The 19,394-nt window shown below is 44.7% G+C and overlaps 1 protein-coding gene across 2 annotated transcripts in view; it reads left to right on the top strand.

Annotated features, from left to right (window-relative positions):
- The window catches only part of PLBD2 (phospholipase B domain containing 2), a 110,718-nt gene that overhangs the window by 73,416 nt on the left and 17,908 nt on the right, over positions 1-19,394 (top strand). For both annotated transcript variants that reach the window (XM_069214535.1, XM_069214536.1), the window contains 2 exons: positions 6,607-6,702; positions 10,060-10,131. In XM_069214535.1, the coding sequence (XP_069070636.1) occupies positions 6,607-6,702; positions 10,060-10,131 (168 nt within the window). The remainder of the gene's footprint in view (positions 1-6,606; positions 6,703-10,059; positions 10,132-19,394) is intronic.

Here is a 19,394-nt window from a genome sequence, read left to right as displayed (position 1 = left end):
CGTGTTCTCCTACACAGTGGCCCAATGTATGGAGTACATGAGCATTAGGTAGCTGATCCAGAAGATCAGCAACCCTCCCCCACAGTGTTGTATTGTGTTCTCCTCTGAGTCTCAGGACCCGTTTAATTGCCAATGATCAAGGTAATCATTGTAAGACTGAACACAGTAGTATGAATCATAGACAATCAATGTGTGTTGTCCTGGATCTGTATGTTCTAGTGCTAGGATAAGGGCTTTAAGTTCAGCCAGCTGAGCTGTACAGTCCTGCAGGGTCTGCGTGTAGGTATTGTGAGGGTGGAACATACCGTCCTTCATCACTCCGCTCACGGCTGCACAGGTGGCTGAGTACTGATGTTTAGTACCTACAGCTGGTTGTGCTGAACCATCATTGTAAATGACAGAATGGTATCTGTCAAGCAGCAAGATATCAAGAGATCCAGGAGTACTCCTGCTAGTACTGGAGAAATTCTTGTGAAGTTTTGGATCAAAGATGTAATCAACATCGGTGGCAGTCTGGGAGGTTGCCCCTTGAATCTAACATGAATGTAATGATTTAGTGTTAGGAATGCTAGCTTTGGTGACTGCCTCTAGGGTGGGCACCAGGGTAACAACAATACTGCGTTTCCCTTGGGCAAGTTTCCTCTCCTTGATGACAGCCAACTGTACTGCTGTTAGAATTTTTTATGTGGGTGCAAATCGTTGTTCTGCATTGGAATGTAAATGTGATTTATAAGCTATGGGTACCGTGTTGCCTTCGTTAAAGGTGACATAAGTGAACCCAATGGCACCAGCAATTATTCTGATGATCAAATTTATTTTGTTGTCAAGTGTGTTAGTGTTTTGCTTTTATCATGTCCTGTTGCAATCCTCTGAAGATGTGTGTGGGTTCTGCTGTCCAGTGTCTGCTAGAAAAACCTGGGTATATTAAATCATAAAGTGGCTTGATGTGTTGTGCGTAATCAGGAATGTATGTTCTGCCAAAGTTAAAGAAACCAAGTAAAGACTGTAATTCCTTGATAGTATTTGGTGGCTGGAGATGAGCACATCTTTCTAAAAAGAGCGGGGCCAGGCTCTTGCCCTCTGTGGAAGCTTATGGATGTGTTCAGGAGGCCAGTCTCTTTCGCCCAATAGGATATCACAACTAAGTTCATCCCAGAAAAGTACACTAATGGTGCTCTCTTTGTCTCCCTCAATCGGGATACTTCAATCGTAAACCCTGTCAGGTGGGAGAATGTGCCCATACGCAGTCTCGACTACAAGAAAGTCGTTAGTTGCTGTCGCATCCAGATGATCTTTCAGACTCTGGTGACGTATCATGACTTCTGCCGCAGTGTCCAGCAGGGTCACCGCCCACGTCTTGTTCTTCAGCAATGTTCTTAAGTTTGCTGGCATGATTGACAGTGCTGCCACGTTTTTCTTTTTAAATTGTGGCTTTTGTTGTGGGGATTTGTCTTCTTTCTTGTCTGAAAACCGTTGTGGGTCTTTCTTCTGTTTCACATAGTCACGACATTGCTCTGACTGGCCCACACTCTCGCTACACCTATCCAGTGCATCCTGAAAAGAACAAAATATGTGCATCAGTATATCTGTCAGGAGCTTTTATACTCTCCCTATTTCTGAGATTATATCTCCTTCCGGAGTTCTCCACGTGTGGAGAGTCTGCTCTCTGACTTTGTCTATCTTTAATTTAGTTTTGTTCATTCCAGCGCTTTTTGGAACCGCCCTGTGCTTGTTTGGTAGCTTCTTTAGAGGTGGTACTCTGTGTTTCAGGCTTTTTTCAGGCTTTTTTGGCTTGGCTCCCAAACTATCCCGTCCTATGGTGGTAGAGGTATCGGAAATTATTTTCTGTAGCTGTTTCTCCTGGTCCTTCAATGGTAATGAGTATTATTAAGGAAACCGCGTTGAAGTTACGCATTAGTTTCATCCCTAACTCTAGAGCTGGAGCAGCCCCGTGTTTGTTCTGAATTTGTTTTAACACTTCTGGTAAATTGGCAAGTGTCGGGGTATAATGTGTGGTAATACAGGGAGTGCAGAATTATTAGGCAAGTTGTATTTTTGAGGATTAATTTTATTATTGAACAACAACCATGTTCTCAATGAACCCAAAAAACTCATTATTATCAAAGCTGAATATTTTTGGAAGTAGTTTTTAGTTTGTTTTTAGTTTTAGCTATGTTAGGGGGATATCTGTGTGTGCAGGTGACTATTACTGTGCATAATTATTAGGCAACTTAACAAAAAAAAAATATATACCCATTTCAATTATTTATTATTACAAGTGAAACCAATATAACATCTCAATATTCACAAATATACATTTCTGACATTCAAAAACAAAACAAAAACAAATCAGTGACCAATATAGCCACCTTTCTTTGCAAGGACACTCAAAAGCCTGCCATCCATGGATTCTGTCAGTGTTTTGATCTGTTCACCATCAACATTGCGTGCAGCAGCAACCACAGCCTCCCAGACACTGTTCAGAGAGGTGTACTGTTTTCCCTCCTTGTAAATCTCACATTTGATGATGGACCACAGGTTCTCAATGGGGTTCAGATCAGGTGAACAAGGAGGCCATGTCATTAGATTTCCTTCTTTTATACCCTTTCTTGCCAGCCACGCTGTGGAGTACTTGGACGCGTGTGATGGAGCATTGTCCTGCATGAAAATCATGTTTTTCTTGAAGGATGCAGACTTCTTCCTGTACCACTGCTTGAAGAAGGTGTCTTCCAGGAACTGGCCGTAGGACTGGGAGTTGAGCTTGACTCCATCCTCAACCCGAAAAGGCCCCACAAGCTCATCTTTGATGATACCAGCCCAAACCAGTACTCCACCTCCAGCTTGCTGGCGTCTGAGTCGGACTGGAGCTCTCTGCCCTTTACCAATCCAGCCACGGGCCCATCCATCTGGCCCATCAAGACTCACTCTCATTTCATCAGTCCATAAAACCTTAGAAAAATCAGTCTTGAGATATTTCTTGGCCCAGTCTTGACGTTTCAGCTTGTGTGTCTTGTTCAGTGGTGGTCGTCTTTCAGCCTTTCTTACCTTGGCCATGTCTCTGAGTATTGCACACCTTGTGCTTTTGGGCACTCCAGTGATGTTGCAGCTCTGAAATATGGCCAAACTGGTGGCAAGTGGCATTGTGGCAGCTGGACGCTTGACTTTTCTCAGTTCATGGGCAGTTATTTTGCGCCTTGGTTTTTCTACACGCTTCTTGCGACCCTGTTGACTATTTTGAATGAAACGCTTGATTGTTCGATGATCACGCTTCAGAAGCTTTGCAATTTTAAGAGTGCTGCATCCCTCTGCAAGATATCTCACTATTTTTGACTTTTCTGAGCCTGTCAAGTCCTTCATTTGACCCATTTTGCCAAAGGAAAGGAAGTTGCCTAATAATTATGCACACCTGATATAGGGTGTTGATGTCATTAGACCACACCCCTTCTCATTACAGAGATGCACATCACCTAATATGCTTAATTGGTAGTAGGCTTTCGAGCCTATACAGCTTGGAGTAAGACAACATGCATAAAGAGGATGATGTGGTCAAAATACTCATTTGCCTAATAATTCTGCACTCCCTGTATAAATTGTAGCAAAAGCTGTGCCTCCTGTGGAGCAGTTATCCACTGAGGGAACCATTCTGAGGGTAAGCACATTGTGAGAATTCTATGTTTTTCCTGTGGTCCCGTTTGGGGAAACACAGCTTCGAGCTGGTTTATTTTTTGGACTATCAAGAACAGTATTTTCTCTCGTTCTGTGGGCACTTTGCCCATGATAGAATGTACTGTTTGTGGTTTAGTCCCAGTAGCGGCCAATCTGTATCCAGCAGGTACTGGACGCACTGGTATTGTGTTCAACAAACTGAACAAGTCGTCTATATAGTGTTACTAGCTAATTGTAAAGATTGCATAGGTCAATTGCCCACATGTTTTGTACTCTGGGGTGAGGTGTATATCTGGCAATCATTGACCACAATAGTCCGTCATTACCTAAAGGACCTAATCGCGCGGGTTGTATTACGTGTGGTATGGTGCCATTAAACCAGTTCTGATGTTCTTGATAAGTAATTGGTATTTCAAGATACTGGTATGCTTGGTACCGCTGCGATATGTTTGGAATTCTGTATGTATGGAATGTATATGTTCTAGGGTCTTCCTCAGGAAAGGTGACCCAGGAATAGAATGTTTCTGTTTGATAAGCTTCATTAGCTTCTACTGTGAATGTGACAACCCCACCCTCATCTCTTAAGCCATGCCCCATCAGATGTAGTGTTAATGCATGTCTAACATTCTCTGGAATATCTATGGCATTAACCATATTATGGAATGGATAAAGAGACGGAACACCAAATGGGGAGAAAGTCCTTTTATGAGTTCAAGCTCGAACAATCTACAGCCTAGTTAGGTGTTCCCTGTTCAGCTGAAGAGGATTATCCAAAAGACCACGGACGTCTCTGTATAATGGTACTTAGGGTAGCTGTTGTGTGTGAGACAGAGATACTCAGGGCATCGGTAAATCTGTGCCAAAACACATCGTTGGTGGTGTCATGTCGCAGTTGGACACTTGCTCTAGGCAAGACTGCTGGTTTAGGGATGACAGCACTTTGGTTTGTAGGCGGCTAAGCCAATCCTACAACAAGTCGCAACCATCGTCCCAATCCTCCCCGCTCACAAGCAGTACCTCACCAAAAACCCAAATTGTAAAGGTGATTTCTGACAGCCGTTACGCATGGACTCAATAGTGTGACATCTCAAGGGAGTCATGGTTAAATGGAGATTACCCTTTTCTCACATGAGCAAGTCTCAGTCACACGCAGCAATGAAGGAGATGCAGTAATTGTTTCAATACTTTTTATTAACAAGACTGCAATCTACTGTCAAATGCATGGGCTGCACTTATTAGGATAATGAACAATGCAAGAAACCGAATTGTAAAAACAAGTGTTGTGAATATAAAGACCCCCACCATCTTGCAACAAAATGAGTTGTGAATTAGGCCCTAATACGCTATCATGGAGAACTAAATCTCTAACCTAAAGAGAGCTAGGTGTGATAAACCTAATCTGCCAGCACAATGTTCTTGAAAAGAGCCCCCAACCCTCTTTACCTTGGAATGAGGTCTCTAGATCAGACTCTTTGGGGACACGAAGGCTGGGTCTGCATCATGGCGACATGTAGCATAGATAGCGTTGTTGGCATTTGGTAGGAATCCCTCTAATAACCTTGTCTGCATGAGATGTATTTATACAGATCTTGTAGGACCCCTGACACAGGTATGTTCCCAAACAATAGATAAGAAGGCATGCTTGGGGCGGCAGTTACATAAGCAATTCCCTCCAAAGTACATAATGTTTCTGTTGCACGTGAGTGGGAAAGGGATATGATGTGAATATCTACGTATATCACTTGTCATTGATGCTGATAGTGACGCCTTCACAGAGTGGCACAGATAACGTGAAACAAAACATCTTGTTAAGTATAAACGTAGCAGCCATCTTGGAAGAAATAATTAAATAAATGCGCTAAAACAGAGCAGGCAGGCTAAGGAGGTTAAAAGTCACTAGTTACAGAGGCACAGTCCTGCAAGCCAGAAGGCTAAGCTAAACTCCATATTCCCATTGAAACTAAATAGAATCCACTACAGGCTGTGTCCCACAAACACTAGTGAACCTAACGCAGAGTATTTGCGTTAGGAATGCAACATTGTCTGTCAGAGACACGGGTATTTAGGTGGACTCCCATTCCCCTTGCTCCTCAGATAACATGCACAAGATTTCGTACTATCATTTTATAATGTTTTATCAGATTTCATACGTGTGCAGAGTATATGCATGAATATTTTAGCGGATATAAAAATGAAGTGTGGTGATTATGAAAAAGCAAAGATTAAATACTGTAAATGCAGATGGTACATTACATTTTTTAAATTTCCTTTTTAGTGAATTCTAGATAATAATAATTAGTACTGAAAGGTCTGCCATTGTGAGTGGTGCTTCCGGTATGTCGCTTTCCTGAAAGCAGAGCACAGGCTGGCTTCAGTCTTTAATGTCCCGTTCACTTTGAGAATCCAGTGTCCTCCCATTCAACAACCTTGGGGAATCGAAAAGGCCAAAGTTGAAAATGCTAATCTCTTCTGACAGAGCCAAAGACACTGTTTTTATATAGATTCTCAAAGCCTTCGTGGTAACTGTCTCCGTTATTAGCGATATATTGTGAGAGAAAAATTGGTATTTTTCTGCTGTATTACACATACAGTTCATGTTGTTATGTATTCAGTCACTACCCTTTATTTACACTTGTGAAGTAAACGCACACTATCGGAGCTTATACAACACACAATATCCTACGATAATAAAATAACATAAAAGTAATCAACATTTGCAAATATAAAACAGCATGCAAGACCCTTTGGCTGTGGAGGATTAGTGGACAAGTGCTCTATGGGGTGGGCACCCGATCAAGAAATGAAAACCCATGACACCCTCAAGGGACCCCATATTCATGTTTCTCCTGTCTTTTGCAGAGAATATGTATGTCGTGGTTCTTTTATAAACTGATACAATTATCAAAAATATAGCATCAGTCATTCTTTTTCTCCCATCAGGTACAACAACCAATGGATGATTGTGGATTATAATTTGTTCCGCCCTGGGTACCCAAGCCTTACTCCGGGGCTTCTCACCGTGTTGGAGCAGATCCCGTAAGTTTACAAAGAGTGAATGTGGTTAAGGTCGACCCAGCATGGAAGAATGCTGTTAGGTTTTGGAAATCATGCATATTGTATCGTCACTTTTAGTGGACAGTTAAGCTTGCATATGAATTTGCACTCCTCTGCATTTTCTCACGCCCATGTGATCCTCCCACTTGTCATCATCTTGGATGATCAGAAAAAAGTATTTGACTTGTGATGCTTCACTCAGTTCATTTATTATTTTTTGACAGTAACTCTTGCTAATGTATGGTTACCTTTCCAGCAACTCTCTGTATTTGTTGTGCTGCATAAATCTTCTGGCATTGCCCTTTGGAGGGCCGATCCAGCCTGCATCTTTTATTGTACAGGGGTTCAGCACCAAATATGAGTTGTATCTGAGCAAGACTCAACTTTGTGTCAATAAAGAAAACTTCACTAGACTCTTGCAGTAAGGAATACAGTGGCCACATTATGGTTTTAAAAGGAACGAGATTCAGGATCGAGGAATAAATGGCTTTAAAAAGCAAGTCTTTAGGAACACAGATATTGGACTTGATTACCCAATATGCACTCTTCATTTGTGATAAAGTGATCCTTGCAACTGACCAACTGTAGGTTTCTTGAAAGAAATTTTTTAGGACGTTATTGTCGAAGCCGAAAGATAGTTAGTCACAAAGTGTTTGAGAATGGGTAAATGATTGACATGCTAACAGGGTTTGCTAATGAGTGTGAAATCAAAAATGTTTTTTGTTGTATTTAGGGGCTTCAAGAATTACTCTTGCAAAATAATCCGTTTTTAAAGCTGCTTTTCATTTTAGTCCTAATTCAGTGGTGTCGGTCAGCCCCAATTTTTCAGTTTTCCTACAATCCAGTGTAGCCTGTCGTTCTAAGAAGGCCCCAAAGGCTGTGAATGTTGCTGTATTTTCTTTTCTGGAAAGACCTTGTCGAAGGCCTGCCTAGTCCAGTTCTGGTAAGTTAAGAGGGCTCTTCCTCAACTGTATCGCCAGATAACATGGAGAATGTAGCAGCAAGGGTATCGGACAGTACCTTGTTTGGTAACAAACTATGCCCACAGAGGACTCCAAAATACTGGACTCTGGGGTTACTACTAGTAGAGGTCTTCAATCTGAGGACGCACCAGGAACAGTTTATGATGATTACATTTCTGTCTTTGAATGTGGAGAGCCTCAGTTCAGCTTCAGGAAATGCACTTCTATATACTTAAGGGCTACTTTTTCCTCGGCGCTGTTAAAAAAACAAAACAAAAAAACAATGGTACTTCATTTCTGCATTGCCAGCTTCTCCTTTTTTATTCCAGATACCAAATTGATTATGGAGGACAGAGTCCTAATTCGAAATGAACCCTAGAGGGCAATATAATGTCACCGGCAATGGTTTATTCCTCGACTAGGGACAAGATGCCTTCCTTTTGGATTTCTTACTTCGCTTATTGGCTTTTGCTGATGGCATCAGTGTCCTTTAAGGCGACACCAACTCTTTTGGGATGCACCATGAGACAGATCAGATATGAGGAAGGGATATTTTAATGCTTTCTGAAAGAAACCTTCAAATGCCGTGGCCCTCAGAGAAATTCAGAAGGAACAACATAAGCACTTTCTACTCACATGTACATAGATCTTCATTAGGATTAGAAAACTTGAAGAAATTTTACACCCGTGTAGAATCAGCAGAATTCTTTTAATTGATGAGGAGCTATCACTCCTAAATCAAGCAGATATCCAGAAGCTTACACATTCCCAAGCAGCAGTCCTAGAAGCTTCAATATCAATAGATGGAGATTTTCTAGCCTTATATTCAATCCATCCAATCAAATTGCAGATATGTCGATGTTAACACCCTCCAATAAAGTCTGAAATATGGATGATATTTAAGCCGGGGAGAACTTCCTCCTCTTCTCTTTATATAGACCAGTTGACCAACTCAACATTGATGAAGAGATATCTACAAACCCCACACACAATACATATGTGCAGAAAGGTATTGGGGGTAGCAGGTTGATGGACATTTACCTGGATGAGCAATTGGCAGGCCTCCAGCCAGCTTTAAGAAAAAGCCCTCAAATGCTGGAACCACCTCTTCTCAGTCCTTCAACCCCGTAGAGTGATTATGATAGGCACTAGACACTCTAACTATTGTTCGAGGCATACTTTGGGTGTACCTTCATCCAGCAGAGCTGTGTGTCATGTTCGGATAAGAGAGTATCGCCTCTGAGCCTGCAGATTGTTGAGGTCTCTGGGGGAAAAACATAAAACAGATCAGAAATATTAATAGAACATGGTGGCACTACTTTCCCAAGCCATACGGAGGACTTGTGTTCAAACAGTGCAAGCACCCCTTTTGTTTTAGAGCAAAGGGCATAACACGCCCCTAGCCTACAAATCCATTCCATCTATGGCCATTTCTTCTACTGTTCTTGGGGGAATTATGTTATCACATCTTCCCATGCCATTGATGGAGGTGTGTGGTGCCTCCCCAGTGGAATTCAGATGTACCTTTCTTTTTCTGGACTAGTCAGTTTTTTCCACTGGTAGTCTAATCTAGCAATATTTTACCCTTAATTGTGCTCTGGTTCTACTAGCCTGCAGAGGAGAAACTGTTTTCCTGCTTTTTTTTATTTTTTTTATTTTTATAGATCAGGGTGCATTGCTTCAGTTTATTATGTATACCATCACTGCCTTAGGTCTTTTTGTTTGGTTTTTACCCAGGCGGTTTGCCTTTTGCCAAAAGGGCAGTGCCATTTCAGATGAGAATGTGTCTTGTGTGCTGAAATAAGCTGTTTCTTTGGTGAAGTCTTGTCAGAACCTGGTATTCTTTGTGAGCGCAGCCACCTACTCAGCAGTGCTTGTGGGTGTGGTGTTGCTTGTGTCATCTGTGGTAGTGGGCTCCTATGCTTGTGTCTGCATGCTCTTTGTGGGGGAAGTCCAGGAAAGCACCCTCTTGGAGTTTTCTTCCAGGACTGAAAAATATATATATTTGTTTTCTTTACTCAGTTTAAACCTCCTCCACCCTTTTTGGCTGTCACCACTTGCTTCTCTTTACTTTCACCTTCTGTTCGTGCTTTTTTGTCTTGATCCACTTGCTTTCTGCTTGCATTTTCCCTTTTTAACCCTTCCCCTCTTTATCCTTCAGTCCATCGTTCCCTACATGTGTGCCTTCTTTTTTCTACTCACTTTCCCACATACTTGTCCTTGATATTGCCCACTCTTATTCACTTGATGTACATCCGCCTGTTCATTTTTCTTTTGATTTGATCCTCTTTCTCTCCCCTGATGCTCCTCGATATCTGTCCCTCTTTGGCTCTCTTTCTTAAGATATGGATTTGTCAATGTTCTCTTTGTTCCACAGGGGCCTTGTGGTCTCGGCAGACAAAACAGACGTGCTCTCTCAGCAGGGATACTGGGCCAGCTACAACATCCCGTAAGAATGCTTTTTATTTTCTTTTAGCTTGTTACCTATTGTGTGTGGCTGTTTCCCATCTTAGATGCACCTGAAAGTGAGAAGTGGGGCCCCACAAGAAAACACAGCAAGAAACATTCTACAGGGCAAAATAAGCTTCACTCCCTACTTTTTACAAATCCTGACTTCCTCACAAGTTCTGGAGTTTAAGTGACAGTGAGAGAGTGGCGCAGAATGTGGCTTACCTGATGGCAAGAGCTCAGTGATTGTGATTGTAAATAAAACGGGGAGGTGGACTAAGGGAGGTGGGTGTTCCTCTTTTGAAGGTTGTACTAGTTTGTGCTGTAATTGTAAGTGAATGAATGTTGGTTAATGCTTAGTAAAAGAAGATTGTGTGGGAAAGAGAAGGTACTAATTGGTTATCATTAAGGACATTTAGTGATGGTTAGTACGGGGTGCCTAATCACGAGAACCTAAACAAGCAGTGAATAAGGGGTTCAGAGTATAAATGAGCTGTGTAAAATCTGACTATGTAATGAGCTGTTCGAGCAGCTGTGCTGAATTAATTTGAAAGAGCTCTAATCTGTGGTACCTGGTGTAAAGGTCCTGTGTGCTGGGTCTTGCATAAGTACAGGGGACTAAGAGTGAATGATCCCGTTTTTCTAGTTTTTTTCTCCATTTTCTCATTGTGATTCTTGCTTTTCTTATGCCTTCTTCTTCGTGGCATTCTTTTATGTTCTTCTCCCCATGCCCCTTACTTTGCTTGACATATTTCTTCTCAGTCTATTTTCTTTCCATCTGTTTATACAAGTCATTGGTCTACCAACTGTAAGGAAATGCCTCCTTGGCATGGTTACATCCTGACTTTTTGCCTTTTGTTGATGCCAGTTATGATTGAAAGTGTGCTGGGACCCGGCTAACCAGGCCCCAGCACCAGTGTTCTTTCCCTAAACTGTACCTTTGTTCCCACAATTGGCACAGCCCTGGCACACAGATAAGTCCCTTGTAAATAGTACCCCTGCTACCAAAGGCCCTGATGCCTGGGAAGGTCTCTAAGGGCTGCAGCATGTCTTAAGGGACCCCTCACCCAGCACATGCACACTGCCTCACAGCTTCTGTTTGCTAGTGGGGAGACAATGTCTAAGTCGACATGGCACTCCCCTCAGAATGCCATGCCCACCTCACATTGCCTGTGGCATAGGTAAGTCACCCCTCTAGCAGGCCTTACAGACCTAAGGCAGGGTGCACTATACCACAGGTGAGGGAATATGTGCATGGGCACTGTGCCCCTACAGTGTCTAAGCAAAACCTTAGACATTGTAAGTGCAGGGTATCCATAAAGAGTAGATGGTCTGGGAGTTTGTCAAACACGAACTCCACAGCTCCATAATGGCTACACTGAAAACTGGGAAGTTTGGTAACAAACTTCTCAGCACAATAAATGCACACTGATGCCAGTGTGGGATTTATTGTAAAATGCACCCAGAGGGCGTCTTAGAGATGCCCCCTGAATACCAGTCCGACTCCTAGTGCTAGGCTGACCAGTTTCTGACAGCCTGCCACAACCAGACGAGTTTCTGGCCACATGGGGAGAGTGCCTTTTTCAAATTGTGTCCAGGAACATAGCCTGTACTTGGTGGAGGTGCTTCTCACCTCCCCCTGCAGGAACTGTAACACCTGGCGGTGAGCCTCAAAGGCTCATGCCTTTGTTACAGCATCCCAGCTAGTGGAGATGCCCGCCCCTCCGGCCACTGCCCCCACTTTTGGCGGCAAGGCAGGAGAGGATAATGAGAAAAACAAGGAGGAGTCACCCACCAGTCAGGACAGCCCCTAAGGTGTCCTGAGCTGAGATGACCCCTGCCTTTAAAAATCCTCCATCTTGAGTTTGGAGGATTCCCCCAATAGGATTAGGGATGTGCCCCCCTCCCCTCAGGAAGGAGGCACAAAGAGGGTGTAGCGACCCTCCAGGACAGTAGCCATTGGCTACTGCCCTCCTGACCTAAACACACTCCTAAATTCAGTATTTAGGGGCGACTCAGAGCCCAGGAAATCAGATTCCTGCAACCTACACAAAGAAGAAGGACTGCTGACCTGAAAGCCCTACAGAGACGACAACTGACTTGGCCCCAGCCCTACCGGCCTGTCTCCAGACTCAAAAAACCTGCACAGCGATGCATCCGACAGGGACCAGCGACCTCTGAGGACTCAGAGGACTGCCCTGAAACTGAAGGACCAAGAAACTCCAGAGAACAGCGGCACTGTTCACCAACAGCAACATCTTTGCAACAAAGAAGCAACTTTTAAAGAACTCACTCTTCCTGCCGGAAGTGTGAGACTTCACACTCTGCACCCGACGTCCCCAGCTCGAGCTCCAGAGAATCAACACTGCAGAGAGGACTCCCAGGTGACTGCGACCTCGTGAGTATCCTGAGACGACCCCCCTCATCCCCACAGCGACGCCTGCAGAAAGGATCCAGAGGCTCCCCCTGACCGCGACTGCCTGGTAACAAGGAACCAGATGCCTGGACCCAGCACTGCACCCGCAGCCCCCAGGACTGAGAGGAACCAAACTCCAGTGCAGGAGTGACCATCAGGCGGCCCTCTGCCTAGCCCAGTCGGTGGCTGGCCCCTAGAAGCCCCCTGTGTCCTGTGAGAAGCTCCAGTCCCTCAGATTTTCTACTGCATGTCATGCTAGAGAGTCTCCACTGAGCTCTACTCAGTTACATCTTCAAGGATCTATTTCTAGTGCTTTTCTACTAGAGAAAGAATATGTTCGATGGCATCTGTCGCTGTAGATACGCATGTTCTGCAATAGCTCGCCATCTGGTGTTGGGCCGGAGTGTTACAAGTTGTTTTTCTTCGAAGAAGTCTTTCGAGTCACGGGACCGAGTGACTCCTCCTTTTGTCTCCATTGCGCATGGGCGTCGACTCCATCTTCGATTGTTTTTTTTCCGCCATCGGGTTCGGACGTGTTCCTGTCGCTCCGAGTTTCGGAACGGAAAAAATAGTTAATTTCGGAAGATTTTCGTCGGTATTGTTGCGTTCGGGATCGGCGTACTTAGATTCAACACCGCATCGAAGATCGAAGAGCTCCGGTGCCCTTCGGGGTAGTTTTTCGATCCTCCGTCGGGGCCTGGTCGGCCCGACCGCGTGCTGAGGAACGCCGATGGAACGGACCCCGTTCCGTTTCTGCCCCAAATGCCACAATAAATACCCCTACACAGACCAACACTTGGTCTGCAACCTGTGCCTGTCACCTGAGCACAGCGAAGACACCTGCGAGGCCTGTCGTGCGTTCCGGTCCCGAAAAACACTCCGAGACCGTCGAGCCAGAAGACTTCAAATGGCGTCCGCACCGACAGCCCGACGGGAGTTCGAGGAACAGGAAGAGGAAGGTACCTTCTCGATCCAAGACTCAGACTCCGAAGGATTCGACGATACACAAACCGTGAGTAAGACGTCGAAAACCACACAAAGAAACATTTACAAGGCCCAGGGGACGCCACTGCCACCAGGCCATGGCTCCACCCATAAAATCGGTGACCGACCGTCGGCACCGAAAAAGGCCCAAACAGTGCCGAGATCGTCCGACTCCGGTCGAGACACCGGCACGCAGCCTTCTCGGGACCGAGAAAGTGCTGGAGACAAGCCTCGACACCGAGATGCCGGTGTGGACACGGCTCGACGCCGAGACAGCGGCACCGAAACAGATCGACGCCGAGAGGTTTCGGCCCCGAAAAGGAAAAAAGTCACCTCGGAGCCGAAAAAACACGCAGACAAAGTTTCGATGCCGAAACAAACTGCAAGCGACCCAGCTTCAGGCTCTTATACAGAAGAGCACTCGCTAACCTCCCAAATGCAGAAGCATAGGTTTGAGGAAGAGCTACAAGCAACTGATGCGGACCATACGCAAAAGCGTATCTTCATTCAGCAGGGGACAGGAAAAATAAGCACCCTTCCCCCCATTAGGAGAAAGAGGAGGTTGGAGTTCCAGACGGAACAAACACCACAACCAAAAGTGGTGAAAAGAGTTACACCACCACCCTCACCTCCGCCCGTGATTGACGTTTCACCAGCACAAACTCCATCACACTCCCCAGCTCACACCACCATGAGCCAGGGTGACCAAGATCAGGACGCATGGGACCTATACGACGCCCCAGTGTCAGATAACAGTCCGGAGGCATACCCTGCGAAGCCATCTCCACCAGAAGACAGCACCGCGTACTCTCAAGTGGTGGCTAGAGCAGCACAATTTCACCACGTAAGCCTCCACTCAGAACAGGTCGAGGATGATTTCTTATTCAACACACTCTCCTCCACCCACAGCTCATACCAAAGCCTGCCTATGCTCCCTGGTATGCTCCGCCACGCAAAAGACATCTTTAAGGAGCCGGTTAAAAGTAGGGCAATCACACCAAGGGTAGAAAAAAAGTATAAGCCGCCTCCGACGGACCCGGTTTTCATCACTACACAGCTGCCACCAGACTCTGTCGTTGTAGGAGCAGCTAGGAAAAGGGCCAACTCTCACACATCTGGAGATGCACCACCCCCAGATAAAGAAAGCCGCAAGTTTGATGCAGCTGGTAAAAGAGTCGCAGCACAAGCTGCAAACCAGTGGCGCATCGCGAACTCCCAGGCACTACTTGCGCGCTATGACAGAGCCCACTGGGACGAGATGCAACATCTCATTGAACATCTGCCCAAGGACTTACAAAATAGGGCAAAACAAGTGGTTGAGGAGGGACAGGCCATCTCCAACAACCAGATCCGCTCCTCCATGGACGCTGCAGATACAGCTGCACGGACAATTAATACATCTGTCACTATCAGAAGGCATGCATGGCTCCGAACGTCTGGATTTAAACCAGAGATTCAACAAGCAGTTCTCAATATGCCTTTTAATGAAAAAGAACTGTTCGGTCCAGAAGTGGACACAGCGATTGAGAAACTCAAAAAAGATACGGACACTGCCAAAGCCATGGGCGCACTCTACTCCCCGCAGAGCAGAGGGAATTACAGCTCATTCCGTAAAACGCCCTTTCGAGGGGGGTTTCGGGGTCAAAGCACACAAGCCAGCACCTCACAAGCCACACCGTCCAGTTACCAAGGACAGTATAGAGGAGGTTTTCGGGGACAATATAGAGGAGGGCAATTCCCTAGAAATAGAGGAAGATTCCAAAGCCCCAAAACCCCTACTACTAAACAGTGACTCACATGTCACTCACCCCCTCCACACAACACCAGTGGGGGGACGAATAGGTCATTATTACAGAGCATGGGAGAAAATCACTACAGACACTTGGGTTCTAGCAATTATCCAACATGGTTATTGCATAGAATTTCTACAGTTCCCTCCAAACATACCACCAAAAGCACAAAATTTAACAACACACCATTCCAATCTCCTAGAGATAGAAGTGCAGGCACTATTGCAAAAGAATGCAATCGAATTAGTGCCAAACACACAAATAAACACAGGAGTTTACTCACTGTACTTTCTGATACCAAAGAAGGACAAAACACTGAGACCAATCCTAGACCTCAGAGTAGTGAACACTTTCATCAAATCAGACCACTTCCACATGGTCACACTACAAGAAGTATTGCCATTGCTAAAGCTGCACGACTACATGGCAACTTTAGACCTCAAGGATGCTTATTTCCATATACCAATACACCCATCGCACAGGAAATACCTAAGGTTTGTATTCAAAGGAATACATTACCAATTCAAGGTACTGCCTTTCGGATTAACAACCGCACCAAGAGTCTTTACCAAATGTCTAGCGGTAGTCGCAGCACACATAAGAAGGCAGCAGATACATGTGTTCCCATATCTAGACGACTGGCTAATCAAGGCCCATTCGTTAATAGAGTGCTCAAATCACACAAATCATATCATACAAACCCTCTTCAAACTAGGGTTCACCGTCAATTTCACAAAATCCAAAATTCTGCCACGCAAGGTACAACAATACCTGGGAGCCATAATAGACACATCAAAAGGAGTAGCCACTCCAAGTCCACAAAGAATTCAAAATTTCAACACCATCATACAACGCATGTATCCAACACAAAAGATACAAGCAAAGATGGTATTACAACTCCTAGGCATGATGTCATCATGCATAGCCATTGTCCCAAACGCAAGACTGCACATGAGGCCCTTACAACAATGCCTAGCATCACAGTGGTCTCAAGCACAGGGTCACCTTCTAGATCTGGTGTTAATAGACCGCCAAACTTACCTCTCGCTTCTGTGGTGGAACAACATAAATTTAAACAAGGGGCGGCCTTTCCAAGACCCAGTGCCACAATACGTAATAACAACAGATGCTTCCATGACAGGGTGGGGAGCACACCTCGATCAACACAGCATACAAGGACAATGGAACGTACATCAAACAAAACTGCATATCAATCACCTAGAACTTCTAGCAGTTTTTCAAGCACTAAAAGCTTTCCAACCAATAATAGTTCACAAATACATTCTCGTCAAAACAGACAACATGACAACAATGTATTATCTAAACAAGCAGGGGGGGACGCACTCCACGCAGTTAAGCCTGCTAGCACAAAAAATTTGGCATTGGGCAATTCACAACCAAATTCGCCTAATTGCACAGTTTATACCAGGGATACAAAATCAACTCGCAGACAATCTCTCTCGAGATCACCAACAGGTCCACGAATGGGAAATTCACCCCCAAATTCTGAACACTTATTTCAAACTCTGGGGAACACCTCAGATAGACTTGTTTGCGACAAGGGAGAACGCAAAATGCCAAAACTTCGCATCCAGATACCCACACAAACAATCCCAAGGCAATGCCCTATGGATGAACTGGTCAGGGATATTTGCTTACGCTTTTCCTCCTCTCCCTCTCCTTCCTTACCTGGTAAACAAACTCAGTCAAAGCAAACTCAAACTCATATTGATAGCACCAACTTGGGCAAGGCAACCCTGGTACACAACGCTGCTAGACCTATCAGTGGTACCCTGCATCAAATTGCCCAACAGGCCAGATCTGTTGACACAGCACAACCAAAAGATCAGACACCCAGATCCAGCATCGCTGAATCTAGCAATCTGGCTCCTGAAATCCTAGAATTCGGGCACTTACAACTTACCCAAGAATATATGGAAGTCATAAAACAAGCCAGAAGGCCATCCACCAGGCACTGCTATGCAAGTAAATGGAAGAGGTTTGTTTGCTACTGCCATATTAATCAAATACAACCATTACACACAACTCCAGAACAGGTAGTGGGTTACTTGCTTCACTTACAAAAATCTAACCTAGCTTTCTCTTCCATTAAGATTCACCTTGCAGCAATATCTGCATACCTGCAAACTACCTATTCAACTTCCCTATATAAAATACCAGTCATTAAAGCATTCATGGAGGGCCTTAGGAGAATTATACCACCAAGAACACCACCTGTTCCTTCATGGAACCTAAATGTTGTCCTAACTAGACTTATGGGTCCACCTTTTGAACCCATGCACTCCTGCGACATACAGTTCCTAACCTGGAAGGTGGCATTTCTCATCGCCATTACTTCCCTGAGAAGAGTAAGCGAGATTCAGGCGTTTACTATACAGGAACCTTTTATACAACTACACAAAAATAAAGTCGTCCTAAGGACCAATCCTAAATTTTTGCCAAAGGTTATTTCACCGTTCCATCTAAATCAAACAGTGGAACTTCCAGTGTTCTTTCCACAGCCAGATACCGTAGCTGAAAGGGCACTACATACATTAGATGTCAAAAGAGCATTAATGTATTACATTGACAGAACAAAGAACATCAGAAAGACTAAACAACTCTTTATTGCATTTCAAAAACCTCATGCAGGAAACCCAATTTCAAAACAAGGTATAGCCAGATGGATAGTTAAATGCATCCAAATCTGCTACCTTAAAGCTAAACGACAGCTGCCCATTACACCAAGGGCACACTCAACCAGAAAGAAAGGTGCTACCATGGCCTTTCTAGGAAACATCCCAATGCAAGAAATATGTAAGGCAGCCACATGGTCTACGCCTCACACATTCACCAAGCACTACTGTGTAGACGTGTTATCCGCACAACAAGCCACAGTAGGTCAAGCTGTATTAAGGACACTATTTCAGACTACTTCCACTCCTACAGGCTGATCCACCGCTTTTGGGGAAATAACTGCTTACTAGTCTATTGCAGAACATGCGTATCTACAGCGACAGATGCCATCGAACTGAAAATGTCACTTACCCAGTGTACATCTGTTCGTGGCATCGGTCGCAGTAGATTCGCATGTGCCCGCCCGCCTCCCCGGGAGCCTGTAGCAGTTTGGAAGTTACCTTCAATTATTTATATATGTGTCATCTCAACCTTAAATAGGTGCATACTTAGTCACTCCATTGCATGGGCACTATTACTACAATTCAACTCCTACCTCACCCTCTGCGGGGAAAAACAATCGAAGATGGAGTCGACGCCCATGCGCAATGGAGACAAAAGGAGGAGTCACTCGGTCCCGTGACTCGAAAGACTTCTTCGAAGAAAAACAACTTGTAACACTCCGGCCCAACACCAGATGGCGAGCTATTGCAGAACATGCGAATCTACTGCGACCGATGCCACGAACAGATGTACACTGGGTAAGTGACATTTTCATTACTCGACAAACAAGGCTTCAACTTTATTTCCTGGTCTGGGGAAATTCTATTTTCTCAAATTTATATACATGTCTGACAAGGAAAAGAAAAGCCTCTTTAGGGCCTGCAAAACCTGTGGAAAAAAGAGACTTCATTTCGAAGATCCACACAAGGACTGCATTTATTGCCTTTATCCTGATCATGTGGCCAAGGGCTGTAAGGTATGCAGAACTTTCTCTGACAAACCCTCAAGGACAGGCAGGGCAGGCTACTGATTTGGCTACAAAAATTGAAATCCAGATCAAACCATGTTTCTGGTTCCGATAGTGAGGAGTTATCTTCATCATCAAGAAAGTTCCACAAGAGGGGCAGATCTCCTCAAGCTCATCATTCTGAGGATCCACCCAAAAAAGCTTTCAAAAAGACAAACCAAGTGTCTTCCAAAGCTTACAGCCCTTCTAGTTCTCCTCACAGGAGGTCTGTATCCTCCAAAAGAGACTCTAAAGAGCATTCTGTTTCCTCAGAACATAGAAAAAAAGCCTTTTCTGAGCCTCCAACACCACCTCCTGTGATTAAGCATACTTTTAAGAAACCATCTGGGAAAAGTACGATGACGGCACCGTCGACTGTCGGCAGCGTT

The sequence above is a fragment of the Pleurodeles waltl genome, chromosome 11 (assembly GCF_031143425.1).
Source record: "Pleurodeles waltl isolate 20211129_DDA chromosome 11, aPleWal1.hap1.20221129, whole genome shotgun sequence".
In the NCBI taxonomy this organism is placed as follows: Eukaryota; Metazoa; Chordata; class Amphibia; order Caudata; family Salamandridae; genus Pleurodeles; species Pleurodeles waltl.
This window is presented reverse-complemented; position numbering and strand designations above follow the sequence as displayed.